At 34.6% G+C, this 18,807-nt stretch overlaps 1 protein-coding gene across 2 annotated transcripts; it reads right to left on the reverse strand.

The window, feature by feature from the left end:
- Window positions 1-2,008: 2,008 nt before the first annotated feature.
- LOC135129022 (uncharacterized) lies at window positions 2,009-17,753 on the reverse strand. 2 transcript variants are annotated; one of them, XM_064056110.1, is made up of 11 exons: window positions 17,609-17,753; window positions 17,285-17,558; window positions 17,068-17,236; window positions 16,895-17,013; window positions 16,737-16,843; window positions 16,464-16,685; window positions 3,703-3,912; window positions 3,352-3,660; window positions 2,665-3,297; window positions 2,463-2,618; window positions 2,009-2,414 (listed from the first exon to the last, which is right to left on the reverse strand). In XM_064056110.1, exons 1-11 carry the CDS (start codon window positions 17,681-17,683, stop codon window positions 2,229-2,231), a joined length of 2,460 nt encoding a protein of 819 aa, XP_063912180.1. In that variant the 5' UTR covers window positions 17,684-17,753; the 3' UTR covers window positions 2,009-2,228. The 2 variants fall into 2 exon arrangements, with proteins under 2 accessions (XP_063912180.1, XP_063912179.1); XM_064056109.1 differs by having other exon boundaries at window positions 16,895-17,236.
- Between the last annotated feature and the right edge of the window lie 1,054 nt (window positions 17,754-18,807).

The raw sequence follows: 18,807 nt of genomic DNA on the forward strand, positions 1-18,807 counted from the left end.
CATGCTGATTCCAAAAATTCAGGGACGTAGATCTCGACATGCTGGTTCCAAAAATATAGCATTTTGATGGTCACGGAGCAAGATTTTCGAAAGAATCGTATACGAAATGCGAATTTTTGAAAATTTCTAAAATTTTCGATATTTCAACGGTTGATTCCGGAAAAAAGAAAATGCGTTTATGTAATTTTCGAAAATGGTCGAAATTTTCATTAGGGAATTTGAAATTTTGAAAAAAGTGCTTAGAAATCTTCAGAAAATTTTGGAAAGAGATCTCGACATGATGATTCGAAAAATATAGCGTGTTTGTGGTCTCGGATAACGATTTTCGAAATATTCGGCTTGAAGTTCAATTTTTTTAAGAAATCCTAAAAATTGTCATATTCCAGTTGGCGGTTCCGAAAAAATTGTAGAAGTTATCCAAGAAACGAAATCGAAAGTAAATTCTAGAGGCCAAAATTTACAAGAAAATGTGTTTTGGTAATTTTCGAAAATAGTCGAAATGGGTAAAATTTTCATAGGGAAATTGTGTTGGAAATTTAAGATTTTGAAAAAGTTGTCAAAAAACCTTATAAATTCTGAAACATAGATCTTAATGTGTTGACTGGAAAAATTATAGCGTGTCTGTGGCCTCAGATAATGATTTTTGAAACATTCGACTTGAAATCTAATTTTTTAAGAAATCATCTTTCAATGGGTTACTCCGAAAAAATGGTAGGACCTATCGACAAAACGAAACCGTAAGTAACATCAAAGATCCAAATCTAGACGAAAATGTGTTTAGGTAATTTTCGGAAATGGTCAAAAATTGGTCGAAATTTTCGTAATGGAGGTGGATTGGAAATTTGAGATTTTGGAAAAGTTGCTTAAAAATCCTCAAAAAATTCTAGAAAATAGATCTCAACGTACTGATTCGAAAAATATTGCGCGTTTGTGGTCTCGGATAAGGATTTTCGAAATTTCAGTGGGCGATTCCGAAAAAATGGTAGGAGTTATCAAAGAAACGAAACACGAAGTAACTTTAAGAGGTCGAAATCTACAAGAAAATGTGTTAAAGGTCGAAAATTTATCGAAATTTTCATAAGAAAGGAGATCCCTTAATGTTTGGGCAAATTTAAATTTCTTAAAGGGTACATCGTTTACTAAAATCAGTCTTATCTTAGCAGGTATTAGCCCCAGCCGCCCACCCTCTCTTTTCTTAGAGGGTATGTCATTTGCCAAAATCGGTCTTATTTTAACAAGTACTAGCCCCGCCCTCCCGCCCTCTATATTATCAGAGGGATCTCATTTGCCAAAATCAGTTTTATCTTAGCTCCACTTCTCTTTTCTTTGAGGTTATATCATTTACCAAAATTAGTTTTATCTTACCAGGTACTAGCCCCACCCACCCGCCCTCTATTCTCTTGGAAGGTAGAGTTTTAAATTCGTTGTCTAGAGGTAAGGAGATTTTTATTCATAGTATGTTTAGACGATAAAATTTTTATCTTCCTTAGTTTTTATGATTTCTTTATCTTTTTTTTATTTTTGTTGCCCAAAAACCCTCAAAAATTTTTGGAAAATAGACCCCAACCTGTCGATTTGTGGTCTGAGATGATGATTTTTGAAATAGTCGGTTTGAAATTATTTTTTTTTAGGAAATCGTACACATTGTTGTATTTTAATGGACGATTCCAAAAAAATGGTACGAGTTATCAACAAAACGAAACCTGAAGTTACTTCAAGAGGTCTAAATCTACAGGAAAATGTGTTTGGATAATTTTCAAAAACAGTTGGAATTTTTCGTAAGGAAATTTGAGATTTTGAAAAAGTTTCCTAAAAATCCTCAAAAAATTTTGAAAAACAGATTTCGACGTGCTGATTTGAAATGTATCATGTGTTTTTGGTCTTGCAGAATAATTTTTGAAGTGTTCGCCTTAAAAAGCAAAGTTTTAGAAATTCTAAAAATTGCCAAGGTTCACATGAACCATTTGGGAAAATGCGTGTCAAAAGTGCTAAAATAAAAAACAACCAATCTCATCAGCTCATTTATTTAGAGTTTACACTCTCGATGAAGGGTGGTTTATTTCATTATACATTTGTCACTCTGTTCCATTTCCTCTCTTTTTCACCCTCCACTTCCTTTCGACTTTTCCGAATTCACACCTTAAAAGTTCTAGTGGTTTTTTAAAGCAGGAATATAATCATTACTACTAAAGTTGCTAGTGATCTACTAAGAGTTAACAATATTTAAACTAAGACTGCTTTAAAACCGTCGTTAAATGATTAACAATCTGCACGTCTCTGGTAGACAAAGACGAGGAATTTATATCTCTAAATTCCCAACGCAGAGAAATTTGTGCCCAAACCCTGTCAATGCTCAATCCCATTGGTGTTTGGAACAAACCATTCCAGTTAGGTTGCCACTCTCCAGTCAGCAGCTATGTAAACACCAAATCACATCATAATATCACCATCAGAATACCCACCTGGTCGAAGGACCTATACCCAATATGAAACATCGTATGCAAAAGGGGACAACTAGCCGCTATAACTCTATTCGGAACGACTGGTTCAACCTTCTCACTAATCCCCAACTTTTGAAAAAACCACTCACTATTATTTTTAATGAAGTGGTGCAGTCTCTAAAATAGCAACTTCACACTATTGACACCAAAAGACAACAATTACCTTCAGACTCTTCTTCCCATGCATCGTCATCAAAATATCACTAACCAGCACTTCAGTGATCTGTTCGCTCCCTTCAACCCTTGACGATCCCTCCTCACCACTATCGTCAAACATCTCCAAACTGTCCTTCACCTGCTCCAAAAACTCCTCAATTTGGTCAGTGTGCTTGTTGTCTTCGTCGATACTACACAAAGACTCGGCAACCGCTAGCGCTATATCTCCAGGTGAGCTACAACTCCCTTCGAAGCTCGTAATTGAATTTTTGTGTTCTGGTACTTTGGCAGGAGTTTCAGCCGGAACACCAGAAAATTTAACCTTCTTGTTTTGTTCTAGCTCGGACTGGCGCAACAACTCTGTGTACAAAGCGCTGATAAGTATCTGGATTAGAGCGGAATGGTTCAATGGGGTTACGTCAGCAGGGAGTAGATCTTGTATTAGGGTTGATACTCTGGGTAAGACTGTGTTCACGCAGTCCCACAACTGGCTGTAGCAACCCAGAATGACCAACATCGCTTGGTACATACTCGCTCCGGTTTGAATCGCGTTGATGACGGTTCTGGTGATGGTTGGAAGAAGGGGTTTGATGAAGGTTAAGATAGATTCGTACCAGGGTGGTCTGATTTGGTTCCAAACCTTCAAGATTAAGTACAGTCGCATTTGGAACTAGGGGGAGATAAAGTTGGTTACGTTTCTGCGGTCGAAGCACTTTGCCCAATTGGGTTGATGACTAATCGCCGAAAAGAGTATATCGGAAAAATCGTCATTGCTGCCAATCGTTAGAATAACGCAAGTGACTGACGCAATCAAGTCGTAGTAGTGTAGTGGAGTGAGAAAAGGCACTGACGTGTCGATGCACTTGCATGTTCCGTCGCTGGAACACAGAAAGAATCCGCAGGGTTCGACTCTGATTGTTGGTTGCTGGATTTCCGCGGAAAAATTTTCCAAAGAAAACTCCAGTATTAACTTTAAGAGTTTGCAGTTTTTCATTCCTAAAACCTGGAGGGTGTAATAAGGATAGTACGAAATGAGTCGGCTTACTTTTAGTAGCAGGGCCCAGTTGGGTTGGGGTTGTGCTAAAAGAACTGTGAGTTCGAGAGCTATGGCTATGTTTGGGGGTAAATCTGACATTCTGAGGGTGTTTTTTGGGTGTACTTTGAAGATGTTAGGGAGGGCAAAAATTATCCATGGGGCGGGTCCCAGGCTTTTGGATTTAAAAATGTCTACGTTTTCAATACCCTTGCGGAAAACCTTAAAGCCGGATATATGTATAATCCATTAATTATAATTCATTTTAATTTGTTTGTGGTTGCTTTTGTTATTATTTGGGTATCAACGTTTGACAAACTGAATTTGGAGATTTTATTGGTAAATTATTCGCACAACCTGAGACATGCATCTAATTCACCTTATTTTTGATGTTGTTCTACTGCATTTAATATTGGCCTGTTGTGTTTATTTCATATGTGCTCTGTAAACGTGATGTGAGGATTTTTTGAGGTGATTCACGATGGAAATTTGACGAATGTGGCTTGCTTAATTTCTTGTAATTATGGTATTCATGCAATTATCATTACAAATTCGAGAAAGACTGAATTTGAATTAAATTAAAATAAAAGCACAATATCATGTGACGAAAGCGGAACACAGTTTCTGGCTATTTTGTGAAGAGCGGGTAGAGAGTATAATATGCGGCAGGTTTTTCAGGCATAGAAATATAGTGGGTGTGTGTATACCTGTCAAGAGTAAAATTACCGAGGAAGGGTGACAGACTACCACGAGGGACTTAAATTCCGCTCTTGTTACAACGTCTTCTGATAATTTAAATTTGAAAAGCTATTTCAAAAGATATTGCGAAGAAATTCCGGTGACGGTCCGGAATTTCGCCAATAACGCGTGGGGGCGGCGTGCCTCGGTGCCAAGCCTTGGGCCGACTAGTGCCCCTGAGAAAATAACGCCGGCTGAGGTGGCGCCTTCGGTCGGGAGCGGCGGTGCTCGGGCGCCAGTTCCCTCTCCGGGGTTGCTCTAAAGCCGGAGACACAGATCTTCAGGTGATATGGTGAGCGCCCGCGAAAACAAGAAATAAAATAAAACGGAGGAAGATTTTTAACAATAATCGGGCTTTTATTTCCTGCCACCAGGCACACGGCTAAAATAATCTTACGGATAATTCTTAAATAACTAGAAAAGAAACTTTACAAAATAAAAAAAAAAGAATAAAACGTCTGGCACGGTCATTCCTCCTGGACGGCCTCCTCCTGGACCTGGAGGCGACGACCCTGGAACGGGAAATCGCGTGGGACGGTACGGCGACCCGGGAGGGGAGCTCAGAACGGTTTCGGCTTTTGACAATAACGAAAAAAACGGTTTACAGCCCGCGAAAACATGCTTCGTTACAATATACAACTAACTGCCCTGAAATCTTGCAAGTGCTTTAAAGTTATCGTAAACATGGTAAATGCGTTTAACTTTTAAATTATAAAACTCGCGAACATTTTTAAATTTGGCCTTGAACTGTAGTGAACCTCAAGGATGAAAAAGTGGCCTTATATCAAAATCCAAAATATGGAAGGCAGATCCTTTAACCTTCTTCTTGGGGACGAAAAAGTTGTAAAATAAGTCTGAAGAACTTATTCATCGGGCTGCAAAAATCTCACCAGCTTTCAAAAATCAAATGAACGTCAGAAATCGATAACAAATATTTTAATATCACAATTTTAAATACATACAAAAACGAAAAATATTAACTCTGTGGTGGCAAGCCGAGTGAAAATACGCAGTGTGGGTGGCCTGATTCACGGCGGCGAAATCCCGTATTGCAGATAAACATTCACATGAACAATGACATAGAAAAACTTCATTTTCAAATCAAAATGAGTTCATAAAGATTACGTCGTAGACCGAAAGTTCTATCACATAAACAAAGTACATACGAAATAAACACAACAGGCACATAGTAAGTAATGTTCAAATTCAGGTTGTACGATAATGACACATTGTCATTGTGATAACCCAAACTTCCCGCTTTGAATTGACACTTGTACGTTTGAAAAGTCCGCGAAAAATTGAAAAATTTGGCCTTGGCTGTGATTGTCTAACAAAATGGAACCCTACACTGTGTTTGTTTTTTTTTATGGCGGAATGAGTTCAGATGCAAGTGGTGGACCCCAAGGTTGGAAAAGTACCGCTAAATAAAAATACAAAATATATGGAGGACACAAAATCATTCCACACCTCTTATTGGTCAGCTGCAAAAAAAAACTTGCCTTACTTTGAATGAAATCAAATTAAACGCTCTGAATCAATGCAAACATTTGAAAATCACAAATTTAATAAAAACAAAGAAAAATTTGAATTAAAGTAACTGGATGCAAGTACACAAGTAGTTATTACGGACGTGTGGCGGCAAATTTAGAATTATGATGGCAGTCAACAAGAGAACAAAATTTTAATAAAAAAACTATGCACCGGCAGCAGTACCAGAGCGCTATAAGAGTGTGGCGTTCGAGCTGTGTCAATTTCATTCTAGAGCACAGTGGAATTACCCATAGGGGACGTTGTAGTACGAGCGGAGTTTGGGGCTCCTGGTCGTGGGTGTTCTTCTACCCACGACGGTGATTCTATTCGGCAAGCACATGTCCCCTAACGCGTTAATGGGCCGTTACGGTGACAAACTCGTGGTTGGAAGTCACGGCTATAGATAAACTGACAGCGTCACGTCATCCCGACCGCTCCCCCGACTTCTATCCTAGGCCTGCATCCTTTGTGCAGATGGCGCGACCGTCAGCTCGATAAGGAACCGCGCACTCCTCAATTCCATTTAAATGTCTAATTTCTATAAAATAACAGTAACGTGATAAAAATTACGTGAGGTTAGGAACTGCAGAGCACGAAGTACATAAAAAAACATAGCAGGCAATCTGGAGATTCAAAATGGCGTCGTTCAAAAAAAGAGCGTCAAAAAGATGTCTTCCAGAAATGTGATCAATCCTGCACCGCTGTGCAAATAATGGTCTAAATTAAAGGAATAAAATGCACGTCTCACATGACCCACAATTTTGTTAATTTGTTCGATGAGATTTTACAGTTCAAACATGTTCTTGGTTTGAAAACACTCTTTCAACATGGCCAGAACAAAGAACTTATCTGATGTTAAATTATCCCACACTTTATCAACGATTCAAAGAAAGAATTTACATTATGTTAAATGATCCTTGATCCAAATGATTGGTTACTTAAAACAATTAGCTTTGAGAGTTTATATCGCGGACTGTCCCTAGCTTATCCCAAACACATGATAAATAAACACAAAATGCATCCGGCGTTGCGTGAAAAGGTGACGTAATTTTTCACGTTGCGGAAAAAAAATGCCTCGGTGGTATGATGATGATATGGGGCAAAACTTTTTTAATCCCCTGTACCTCAGTTCAGGATATTATGAATTCTACCCCACTTTGCACGATCCTTTTCCCAAAGTGGGACAGCGTTAGATTGATTTAACTGCCGTAAATGAAGTATTAACAATCTTATGTGAGGAATTAAAAGTATAAACATCCAAAAACCTTATTCATAATTTGGTAAACAAAGAATGAGTTCTGACTAAGTGATTTTATGAAATCTCCTTGCAAGTGCTGTATATAAATAATCTCAGGACCGTTAAATTGTGTTAGACTTAGTTAACGATTAAAATCCTAATATGAACTGTGAATTTACAAACAATACACCAAAACAAAACAAAACAAAACAATAGTGACGCCACCGAACAGAATGGCTCATCTACCAAGCCAGACAACTTCTACCAACCCTCTCACTAGATACTACCGAAAAATCCCCCTACCCAAGCAGCAGACTGTCGTCTAATTCACGTCAATTTTTGGTCATAATTCGTCGGCGACGTCATTCGCCCAAAAAATCACGTGAAAATGACGAGATTTTTATGACTTACTTCTGACGTCAATTAATGACGTCAAAAGGCCGTCCTTTCTTCGTCATTTTTTATAGATTATATGATCAATTAGATGTGGGTCGTCGTATTCTTCAAAAAGTGACCTTCATAATGCTTGATTATATTTAGAGCAAAAAATACAACGGCTTAATTAGAAATACACCAAAGACAAGTTTTTTCATTCTAATAATTTCTAATAAAATAATTATTTCTGAAAACTTGTTTACTCTGGAAGTGTTATTTTGTAAGTACCTGCTTGGCAAATTATAAATAGAACATCTGGGGTTCAGCGAAAAGACCCAACGACACAAACAAAGTCATAAAAATTCTTTGTCCATTGTCCCTAAAACGGGACAAGGTTTTGAAGAATTCCTTCGTCGAATTTTGATTTTATAAAGACGTTTATAAAGTGATGACGGTTACCAAAAAAATTCGAGATATTCAGTTTTGTTAAATTTATTCTTATCCGTATTTACTATACAATACATCAGATGTTTGAGGTGTGCATTCGGACTTTCCCTTTTTTCGGTATTTATGTTTATTGCACTTCACAGAGAAGCATTCCAATATTTCCAGCTAGTTCTCAACCACCGAAACTTTCTCGTGTATCCGTTACTCACTTCATTTTTAACGCAGTTTTGTGCAAATTTATGCCATTCAGTGTGGGTTGTACTTATTTATAGTAGGTAAGTTAATGTCTAATAAAGTAATCATTCTAATTTTTACGTGTTTCTGTTATTTTTGATAATTGTACGTAGATAACAAAAGGAGTTTTTTCAGATAAGCTGGAAAGACCACCATTAATCACTGATTATGAAGAACTTACGGTGATTGTTTTTGAAAATGAGGCGCTATAAAATATTGCAAAGGTATGTTACTGCAATTTTTTATGAACTAATGCTAATGAACATAATTTTATTTTAGATTTGAAACAAATACAAAACACATGTGCGAAACGAAAGAAATGCTAAAGGAAACGAGTGAAAAAATCTCCAACATGGAAACGTCATCAAATCTGACAACTGAAAAAGAAAACAAAAATAGAAATTATGCCGCCAAAACCACACCTAAACAAATTTTGACGAATTACAAGATTATGTTTGCATATTACAACAAGCAGATTTATTTGTAAGTTAAAAAAATACAATGAATTCATATATACATATATAACATTAATATTGGATATTATATACCGGTAGATGCCTGTAATACTACAATACTTTTTGGTAATTTACTATTTACACATACATTCGCTTCATTGTAAAAAGTATTGACAATGAGATTTTCCTGATAGGCTGTACGTTTTTGTCAATGCAACCATTTTACGATTATCCGTTACATTCAAGTAAATTTACCATTTTTAAAATACAGAATTTGTCTTCTGCTTTAAGCTGTAATCCCTTAAATTTAATAATAGTCAAATGCTTGCTATTGCCCATAGATGAAAAAATGATTGCATTTCCATTAATCCATGCACTCGAACGGGTTTTTCTTTTCAGTGCAATAAATTGAGGCAAACTTAAAAAACTTAGGTTATTGATATGATTGTTAAAACAGAACTAATTACATATACTGTGGTTTTACAGTGCATTTTCAATCAAGTAACTTCAACAATGCGATTCAATTGTCTTTTCCCTTTATTCTAGTTTTTTTTTTTTATATTTTTTGTAAATAGATTTGTTTGTATTTTTAAGACTGATCTATAGTTTATTATTGTTTTTTTTTTTAATATTCATTGTAACTAAATAGATTTCTTTGTGTTTTTAAAACAGCTTTTTCTTTAAATAGCATATTTTATTGCAATGTTTATTTTTGATTATATATTGTACAATATCCTTTTTTTTGTTTATACTAATTATACTAGTAATTACCTGTATGTAGATTTGTTTGTGTTCTTAGGAGTGGTTTATCTTTAATTTGTTTAATTGACATATTTTTTATTTGTTTATTGAAGTTCATTGTTGGTTGTACAAAATTGTAGTAAATTTAATTTTTTTACTCTAATAATTTGTTTTAACTTTAATTAATATATACTTTGGTTTAAGCTTTACTTGGTGATTATAACAAATTATAATATTTTATTTAAGCTAAACAATATAAAAAAATAAAATTATTTCAGCGTTTTATTTATTGCATATTTTTTTCTAAAAATCAAAATATAAAAAACGTCTTAAAATGGACAATAAATGCCGTCTCTAGGACGTCAGTAAATCACGTCAATAATTCGTTACAAAATGACGACTCTAAGACGTCAGTACATCACGTCAATAGTTCGTGAGAAAATGACGTCATCTAGACGAGACATTTGACCGTCATTGGTACGTCAATATCACGTGAAATCTTTGGTCACTATGACGTACATTTAGTCACGTGAAAAAGACGACATCATGTTGCCTGGGTCAGGTTGTACGATAATGACACATCAATATATGGCAAAATAAACATAAAATACCCTTCATGTTTCGATTCCATGATAATATTAATTTAGCTGATGATAATTTTCCTCTTTCTTTTGAAGTGGATCAGCGTTTAAAATTAGTTCAAAGTCCATAAATAAACTACTGTCAATCTCAATTGAGAAAATATTGTGGTGACCGAACTTGCACGTTTAGTTCTTTCTGGTATCTGGTAGTTCTCCTAGGGTAATTTTAGTGAGAGGGTTGGTAGAAGTTGACTGGCTTGGTAGATGAGTCATTTTGTTCGGTGGCGTCACTTTTGGTTTGTTTTTGTGTGTGAAACCACTTGGTGAGTAAGCTAGGTTAAGTTTAGTTTGTTTGGTAGTTAATAAACAGGGGAAGCCTTTGTTTAACGGCAATTAATCATAACGACGACGACGCCACAGTTCCCTCAACACACGTAGCTAATTTTCGACCTACGCCAACACGTGGTGTAAATTTGTTTGATTGTAAATTCACAGTTCATGTTAGGTTTTTAATCGTTAACTGATTCAAACACAATTTAACAGTCATGAAATTTGTTCCGATAAAAGTACCTACTTGCGGGAGATTTCATGAGATTCACTCACCCTTTGTTTATTAAGTTATGAATAAGCTTTCTGGATGTTTATACTCAAGTGTTACATTATCACACTTCTTAATTCCTCACACAAGATTGCTAATAGTTCATTTGCGGCAGTTAAATCAATTTAACGTTGCCCCACTCTGGGAAAAGATCGTGAAAGTGTGGTAGAATTCATAATATCGTGCACTGAGGTACGGGGGATTAAAATTTCTCCTCTTAGGCAGTTATTATCATCGTTATCATCATCACATCATCGAAATATTTTTTCTCGCAATGTTGAAAATTATATCACCGAGACGCACACTCCTCGCAACGCTGGATACATTTTGTGTTATTTATTTATCATGTGTTTTGTTTGGGATAAGCTGGGAACAGTCCACTCTCAAAGCTAATTGTTTTGAGTAACCAATCACTTGCATAATTGCATAATTTGGCATCAAGTAAATTCTTTGTTTGAATCGCTGATAAAGTGTGGCATAATTTAACATAATGTAAATTCTTTGTTTGAATCGTTGAGAAAGTGTAGCATAATTTAACATAATGTAAATTCTCTGTCTGAATCGTTGATAAAGTGTGGCATAATTTAACATCAAGTGCATTTTTTGTTCTGACAGCGGCCATGTTGAAAGCGCATTTTCAAACCGAGCACATGTTTGAACTGTAAAATCTTATTGAACAAATTAACAACATTGTGGGTTGTGGGTCATGTGGAACGTGCATTTTATTCCTTTGATTTAGACCATTATTTGCACAGTACGAGAGGATTGTCACATTTCTGGGAGACAATAACGCATTCGTCCGACGCCATTTTAAACCTTCAGATTGCCTGCTAAGTTTTTTATGTGTTTGATTGGGGGAATGTATAACAAGGGCCCACAATGCAGACGAATAACTTTACTTTTAAAAATTAACCGATAACTCGAATGGACAAAATAACAAACTCATGTAATTTTTTTAGTCCCTAACCTCACGTAAGTTTTATTTCACACCAGATCTTTTTTGTTTTTATAAATCTTTGCTAGTTTTTTTTCATGTATATTTTGTTGATTAATGCATCATATTTAATCTCAGATAAGAATTCTTTGTTGTTTAAAATTTCACAAGGGTGAATGGCGAATTAAACTGTTATTTATTGCTCTTTTTGAACTTTAACACTTGTTCAGTTGTAGTTTAATGTCAGAGTTATAGAAATTGAACACTTAAATGGAACTGAGGTTAAATAACACAGAAACACGTAGCGGAAGCGGAGTGCGCGGTTCCTTGTCGAGGAGTAGCGCCACCTGCACAAAAGATGCAGACTTTTATGACTTAAGTGGCTTAAGGGGAGTCGCTTGACGAGGTATAACATTTTTTTGGTTTTTTGTATGAAAAAATGATATTAATATAGATATATCATACATCAAACTGCAGCTTTTTTCATATTCTAGAGCGCAGAGACCAGTTCAATCTACTAAAAAATTATGGCTGAGAAATATCGTAAAAAAGCACCATTCTATGTTTTCTTTTCAAGTTTTTTGAGTCATAACCATCATAGAATCGCTTGAAAATTCCCACATGGATAAAACATCCCTTTTTACAGGGCGTAGAGTCATTAAATGTTTGTTAGTGGTACAATTTGTTTAAATAATAATGTGTTTATTAAAATCAAAATATCCCACAAATTAATGCAAAATACGTCGAATAATTTTAATAGGAATATCAGAGGAAAATTAATGATCTATTGGTTAGCCGAGTATTTTTTCTGTATTTATTCCTTTGGGTGTCCGTACAACAAAATAAACTTGTGAAATACCCGTAACAAGCATTTGTCCCTGGACTTGAAAGTAGTAATTATAGCCCCTAGAAATACATAGTACCGTCATCCATTGTTGTACGAGTGGAGCAAATGCAGTTGGTAACGCAAAAAATTTCCCTGGTTTGGAACCAAATTGTGTCAGCAGAGAGTTAACAGTGCGTAAACCGTTGTTGTCACGTGGTCTTTTTGTTTAAAGTCAATTAATTGTCAATTAATGTAACTAATAATTATTAAATAAGATTTTATTCATTAAATTTTATATTTTATTCAAATTAAAACTCCATATTTTGTATATAAACTACAAACTTTAAATCCAACATAAAACTATTTTAAATTTGGCGGTCTGTCAAATGGTGTTTATAATTTTTGTTTTTGTTAAGTTTCCGCCAGGTTTGGTCCACGGTGACGATACTATGTGTTTTCTAGAGGCTATAGTAGTAATCATGATTTTTTTTTTACTTTCAATACTCTGCCTGTCAATGTACAAAATTTGATTATTTTTTTTCTAACCCCTTCTTCGGGAGACAAATCTTGCGATTTTGAAGGGCATTTAATTTCGACTAATGCACTGCTATCCTCTAGAACCCTGTCTGGACTGGCAGCCAAGTAAGGAAATTGTTTAGAAAAAAACAAGCCACACCGTTCAGTTTTTATATTTTTATTTATTTCAAAACACTTTTTCCTCACTTTGCTGTCCATAGTATATATGACTATTACCTCTAAATGTACTTACAACAGAGACTCCACAGTTTTAGCTATTGCTGTAGTCGGTCTAAGTTTGTAAATACATCCAAAATTTGAAGCCGTAACCCTAATTTCTCTTTTTTTGCCCAAATGTGCCTGTTGCCTAGTGTCTATTTCAATTTGGTCTAAATTCAAACATAATTTTCTCAAAAAAACCTCTTTGGCTGTCACAAATGTTTCTACATCCATGACAGGATTTTCTAAAAAATATTTAAACCATAGTCGCGGTCGGGACCAGCATACGTAAATTTTTTTACGACATATTTTTTTTACGAATACTTTGTCTAAGACGAGCTTGTTTTATAGACGAACAATATTTTTTTGTTATTAATCCAGGACCGTTTTAATTACAATATATTTACTTATCCCGTCTAAAAAATTGATGACGTGACCTCAAAATTTTGCTGAATAAATCCTATCTAAAATGTACAAAATATGATGAGTCTCTTCTTGTGATTTATCATTCCATTCATGTTTTTTGGATTTGCATACATATACAGGATGACCCCAAAAATTAATGAATGCGTAAATTTATTTTATTGATTTAATCAGGAACTACAGAACCCAATGCTTTGAAATCTTGCAAATGTTTTAAGGTTATAAAGAGCATAATAAATTTTTAGTCAAAATATATTTGCTTATCCCCTCCAAAAAATTGATGACGTCAGCTCAAAAGTTTGTCGTATAAGACTATTTAAAATTTACAAAATATGATGAGTCTCTTCTTGTAACTTATCATTCCATTCATAGTTTTTGGATTCGGATATACAGGGTGACTCAAAAAATTTAATGAATGCCCAAATTTATTTTATTGATTTAATCAGGAACTAAAAAACCGAATGCTTTGAAATCTAATGTAAAAAAAAAACATAATAGGCATGCAGTCGCGTTTCCGATAGCGAGGGAAGTACTGTCTAAACTCATTAGAGCAATTTTTTTGCTTTTCCCTTTTTTCCATGTCTCAATTTTTCAATGTTTCAGTTTGGGATTTTTTCACTGTTTCGATTCTTTAATTTTCCTTCCATTTTTAGGTTTTTCAATATTTCAGCTTTGGAATTTTGCAATATTTCGTTTCTTCAATTTTTCAAATTTTTGATATTGTGTTTTCTCGGTTTTAAAATTTTTCGATATTTTAACTTTTCAATTTTTAAAGTTTTAGGTTTTTAGATTTCTCACTATCTCGACTTTTCGATTTTTCAGTTCCATGATTTTTCAATTTGTCGAATTTTTAAATTTTAGATTTTTTGTTCTCGATCATTCAATTTTCTGAGTTTTCAGGCTTAGATTTTTTTTGTTGTTCAATTCTTGGATTTTTAAATTTTTTTTAAATTTTCCTATTTATCAACTTATTGGGATTTCAATGTTTTGATTTTTTTATTGTTCAATTTCTCGATTTTTTGAATTTTTAGTTTTTGATACGATTTTTTTTTTTAATTTTCAGTTTTTCAATTTATTAACTTTACGATATTTCAGTTTTACGATTTTTAAATTTTTTTATTTTTCAGCTTTCAATTTTTGACGTTTCTAAATTTTTCGATTTTTCAATTTTTCGATCAACTGAATTTTTTGATTTTCCCATTTCTCTATTTCTCGATTTTTCAATTCTTTCTTCAATTGTAATTTTTAAATTTTTCGATTTCTGAATTTTTCAATGTTTCAGTTTTGGATTTTTTCACTTTTTCGATTCTTCAATTTTCTTTCTATTTTTCAGTTTTTCAAGATTTCAGTTTTAAATTTTTTCACTTTTTCGATTTTTCAATTTTCCTTCCATTTTTCAGTTTTTAAGTATTTCAGTTCTGGGATTTTGCAATGTTTGGGTTCTTCAATTTTTCCATTTTTTGATGTTTCGATTTCTCGGTTTTTCAATTTTTCGATAGGTATTTTAATTTTTCAATTTGTAAGTTCTAGATTTTCCGTTAATTTTTTTGTTTTCCTTGATGTTTTGATTTGTCGATTTTTCGATTTTTTAAGTTCTCGGTTTAGATTTTTTGGTTTTCCAATTCTTCGATTTTTAAATTGTTTAATTTTTAGATTGTTCAATTTCTCGATTTATGGTTTTTTCAATTTTTCGGTTTACCAATTTTTTTCATTTAAAATGTTTCAATTTTTCAATTTTGGTGTAATTTGAAAACGGTATTAATAATACATTTAGGCGAATAAACTAATAGACGGGCTTGATAAGCCTTGTTTGCTCTACAGTGTCTAAATTGTGTTTGAATAATATAATAATTATCTCGAATATTAAAATTAATATGTCAAAAGAATACGAGAAATGATTATTCTGTGCTGAAGGTATGTTGTGGGCCGCCTGTCATAAATTATCACGTCCGGTAGTCGTCTATCCCAGCGCGTCAGGTAGATTTAAAGAAGAATTGCTGGTTGCGTTTAAGGCAACAAATGGCGCCCAATTCAAACTTGTCTCTCGTCTAGCGTCTCCCCTTAAGCCAAACCACCCTGATAAGTCAAACTGGCTATTGTATAACTTAACTCAGTTGACATATTTTACAACTTTACAACTCCATTATTGCAACAATGGACAGTAATAATACTTGCGGTTCGGGTCCATAAAGCTTACAATAGCCGGTTTGACTTATAAGGGCCGTTTAAGTCAAAAGTTTTACTAGGTGTATGTCAATTGAGACCCAACAATACCCAATAGTTTTAGCCCTTGATGCGACATTTACTCTAAAATTTAGCGCAAGTTTTGAGGTTATATCTGCCTAATAGATCGCTAATCGAAATTTGTATATCCACCCCCACCAAATTGCGATGACGTTATCTGAAAATTTCGCAAAGTATGCGTCAGTACGCGTAGTTAATAATAATTAATCCATTGTATTCTACATTAATCAGTAGGCGTAGATACTAAAAAAGGAGAATCACTTTTAGGTTATGTATCGAAGAAACTGGATCATAACTAAATGTATGTACTAGAAATGATTTAAGTTTTAAATGCTTGCCTAATTCATTTTCTAATAGTTATAAATTTACTTTGACTTTGGCACAGTTTCGTGGTGGTTTATAGCTTATAGCCAAGTTTATTAAATAAATTGTCGTTAGTATGCTGACCACGTGAACGTGTTGCACGGGTGTATTACTGGTTGCCGGCCACTATTATCAAAACACCAAATTTACCATCGAACTTTTGTTTAAGCACAGAAAAATTGATATAATTTTTATCACCGTACTTAAATGATCCATTCCTGGTTTTTGTAATGTTACACACCTTTTAATTTAATCAAAAATAATATATTTCTATGCAAAAAATTAAAAACCTCGCTCCAAACACCTACCAACCTTGTGCAACACATCCAGAGACGCTCCCCTCAACACTAAACAGTTCAATAATTCCTGACACTTTGTATGAATGTCCCTCAATATTTTACTCTTGCTGTTCAAGTTCAGCCCAACTAATTCTTCAGCTCTGTCACATATGCAAGGCAGCAACTGAGCAATACACAACAACAAATTACTTATATCAACCACAAGCAATTTGCTTCTGGCTTCAGAAGGACAAGACTTAAAAAAACGTTCACACAATTTAATCCTCAATTATTCACACCTTAATACCTGAGTGTAACGAACCGTTAAAATTGTTAATGATTCATTTAACATCCCAGAAAAAACCCTTTGTGCCATTTTTGGAGGAACAGTGTTCCATAAATCCTCTTTAGTCCCTGCAAACCCACAACAAATTCAACGCACAACATTTAATAAAAATAGATCACCTTGCATATACAACCACCACATTTGTATAACATAGGAGCCCCTTTCTGACTCACAAAAAGCCTTCTGGTTTTCCCAGTCTAAAGACTCAGCTTCTTGTAAAATATACAGTGAGAGCAACCTACAATGTAAATCCAGCAACCTTTCAGCTAAAGCTTCACCCATTTCTTGGTACTTCTTTGAACTGTCATGCAGCAACTCCACCTGACTACCCTTTATTTCACTAATGGATTGTAAATAAAACCAGAGACAATTTTTTAAAAGAGTTGCAGCACCGATTGTCCCAGTTAAGACCGTTAAATCAGCGTGATCAAGAGCTTCCTGTGTGAGCACGTGTAAATGTTCTACAAAAGGATTAAACGTCACACTTGTCTTTGCTAACACCTAATCACCTAAAAGCTGCTCCGCTGATTTATTAATAAGATTAACAAACTTCGTCGGATCTGAAGCCTTGACGATGCCTCCACAGCCCCCAGACGTATCCATATTCTGATCAGAAACCTCACACTTTTGCAAAAAGCCTGAATTTTTTCGGTAGGCAGCAACATATTCTTCTTCCCACCACAGAACTAATTTCATAGCGGCAAAGGAAACGGACCTGGGGAAATCTAAACGGCCTCCAGCCACCCCCGGACAAATTGTTTCTTGAAGAACAGTTTGATTATTCTGAAACAAATATTCAATTCGAGTGAACAAAATTTGGGGTGTGTTCTAACCTTGTAGTACTCCATGTCTCGTTGGATTAGGATGTGGACTTTGTCCATTAAATTACCATCTTCCATCACCTCCATGGTGTAGTAAAGTAGTCACAGTGTTCTGGAAAATTGTGTAATTGTGGATACCCTTTTAACTTGTGTTGGTATTTTTGAAATTCGATTAAACATGATTACCAACGTTTCCATAGCAACTGATTGACAGGTGACAAGTCGAGCGAGCCAATCAGAAACAAAGATTATCGGCGCGCATTTCGAATGCAGAAAATCTCCAATCAATAAAAACCGAAAACAAAGTTTCCACCTGCAAGTGCAGTCAAAAATGCTTTAACAAATGCAATCATTGCAAGTAATCATCTCGTACCGTCAAGCTGCCACCGGTCCTGACGCTGTTAAGCATAATTCCCCTTAAAATTTTAATGCATAACTAACCCTAAGATTCAAGTTAATTTTACCTGACATACTTTCAAAAACTCCGTTTAAAACCACTTTAAAGCTTTTATACTACGAGAAGTTTTCCGTAAGCTATTCACAAACGTCAGTCCCGTTTATGCGTTAGTGCTGCGATGGAATATTAAAAATGAAAGTCGGCGTGGCAAAGAGGATTTCGAAAATGTGCAAGAGATTAATTTTTCATTTAATCTAAACATGTGTTCCCTGCATTTTCCAATAGCTCTTTCGACTCAATGCCATTTCCGCGAACGTGAAATCTGCTCGCCGTTTTTATTTTATTTTCATCGGAAGCTTTTATTTGTCATTATAACCCCGGTCTAATCGTCTTACCGCGGAGAGTGCTCTATATTGATCCGGAAAATCGCCCATTTTTGATTTTGGGGACTCATTAGCTGCTTTTTCAATTATCCGGCGGTTTTTAGTTTGGTTTTCCGATGCGAAATTTCTTTATCGATTGTATTATAGTCACATTTACTTATTTAGGTATGAATCGAAAATTATTTACAAACACTTTACATACAGATTACTTTGCCAAACGTATAAAAACCGTGTATTTTATAAAAATTCTAATTTATCTTTAAGAAAGGTTGACTGGTATCAAATTGGTTTAGATTCATTCTAATACAGGCACCCTAGGTATATTTTAAATTTATTTTGCACACAAACCTTGTTAACAAAGAGAGCTTACTTGTTTTAGAAACAGGTTCGATATTCCATTCGAAACACATGAGAAAATTGAAATTAGGGCA

Source organism: Zophobas morio, unplaced genomic scaffold (assembly GCF_036711695.1).
Source record: "Zophobas morio isolate AGI-343-1 ecotype UQ-CSIRO unplaced genomic scaffold, CSIRO_AGI_Zmor_V1 ptg000014l, whole genome shotgun sequence".
NCBI classification, from domain to species: domain Eukaryota; kingdom Metazoa; phylum Arthropoda; class Insecta; order Coleoptera; family Tenebrionidae; genus Zophobas; species Zophobas morio.

Excerpts from the sequence above, each read along its gene's own strand:
- LOC135129022 (XM_064056109.1), bottom strand. The coding sequence starts at position 17,683 with ATGGAGGTGATGGAAGATGGTAATTTAATGGACAAAGTCCACATCCTA. Across the intron at positions 16,686-16,736 it reads TAACGGTTCGTTACACTCAG|TCTTGTCCTTCTGAAGCCAG; the intron begins GTATTAAGGTGT and ends CGTTTTTTTAAG. Across the intron at positions 2,415-2,462 it reads GGTATAGGTCCTTCGACCAG|CTGCTGACTGGAGAGTGGCA; the intron begins GTGGGTATTCTG and ends GTGTTTACATAG.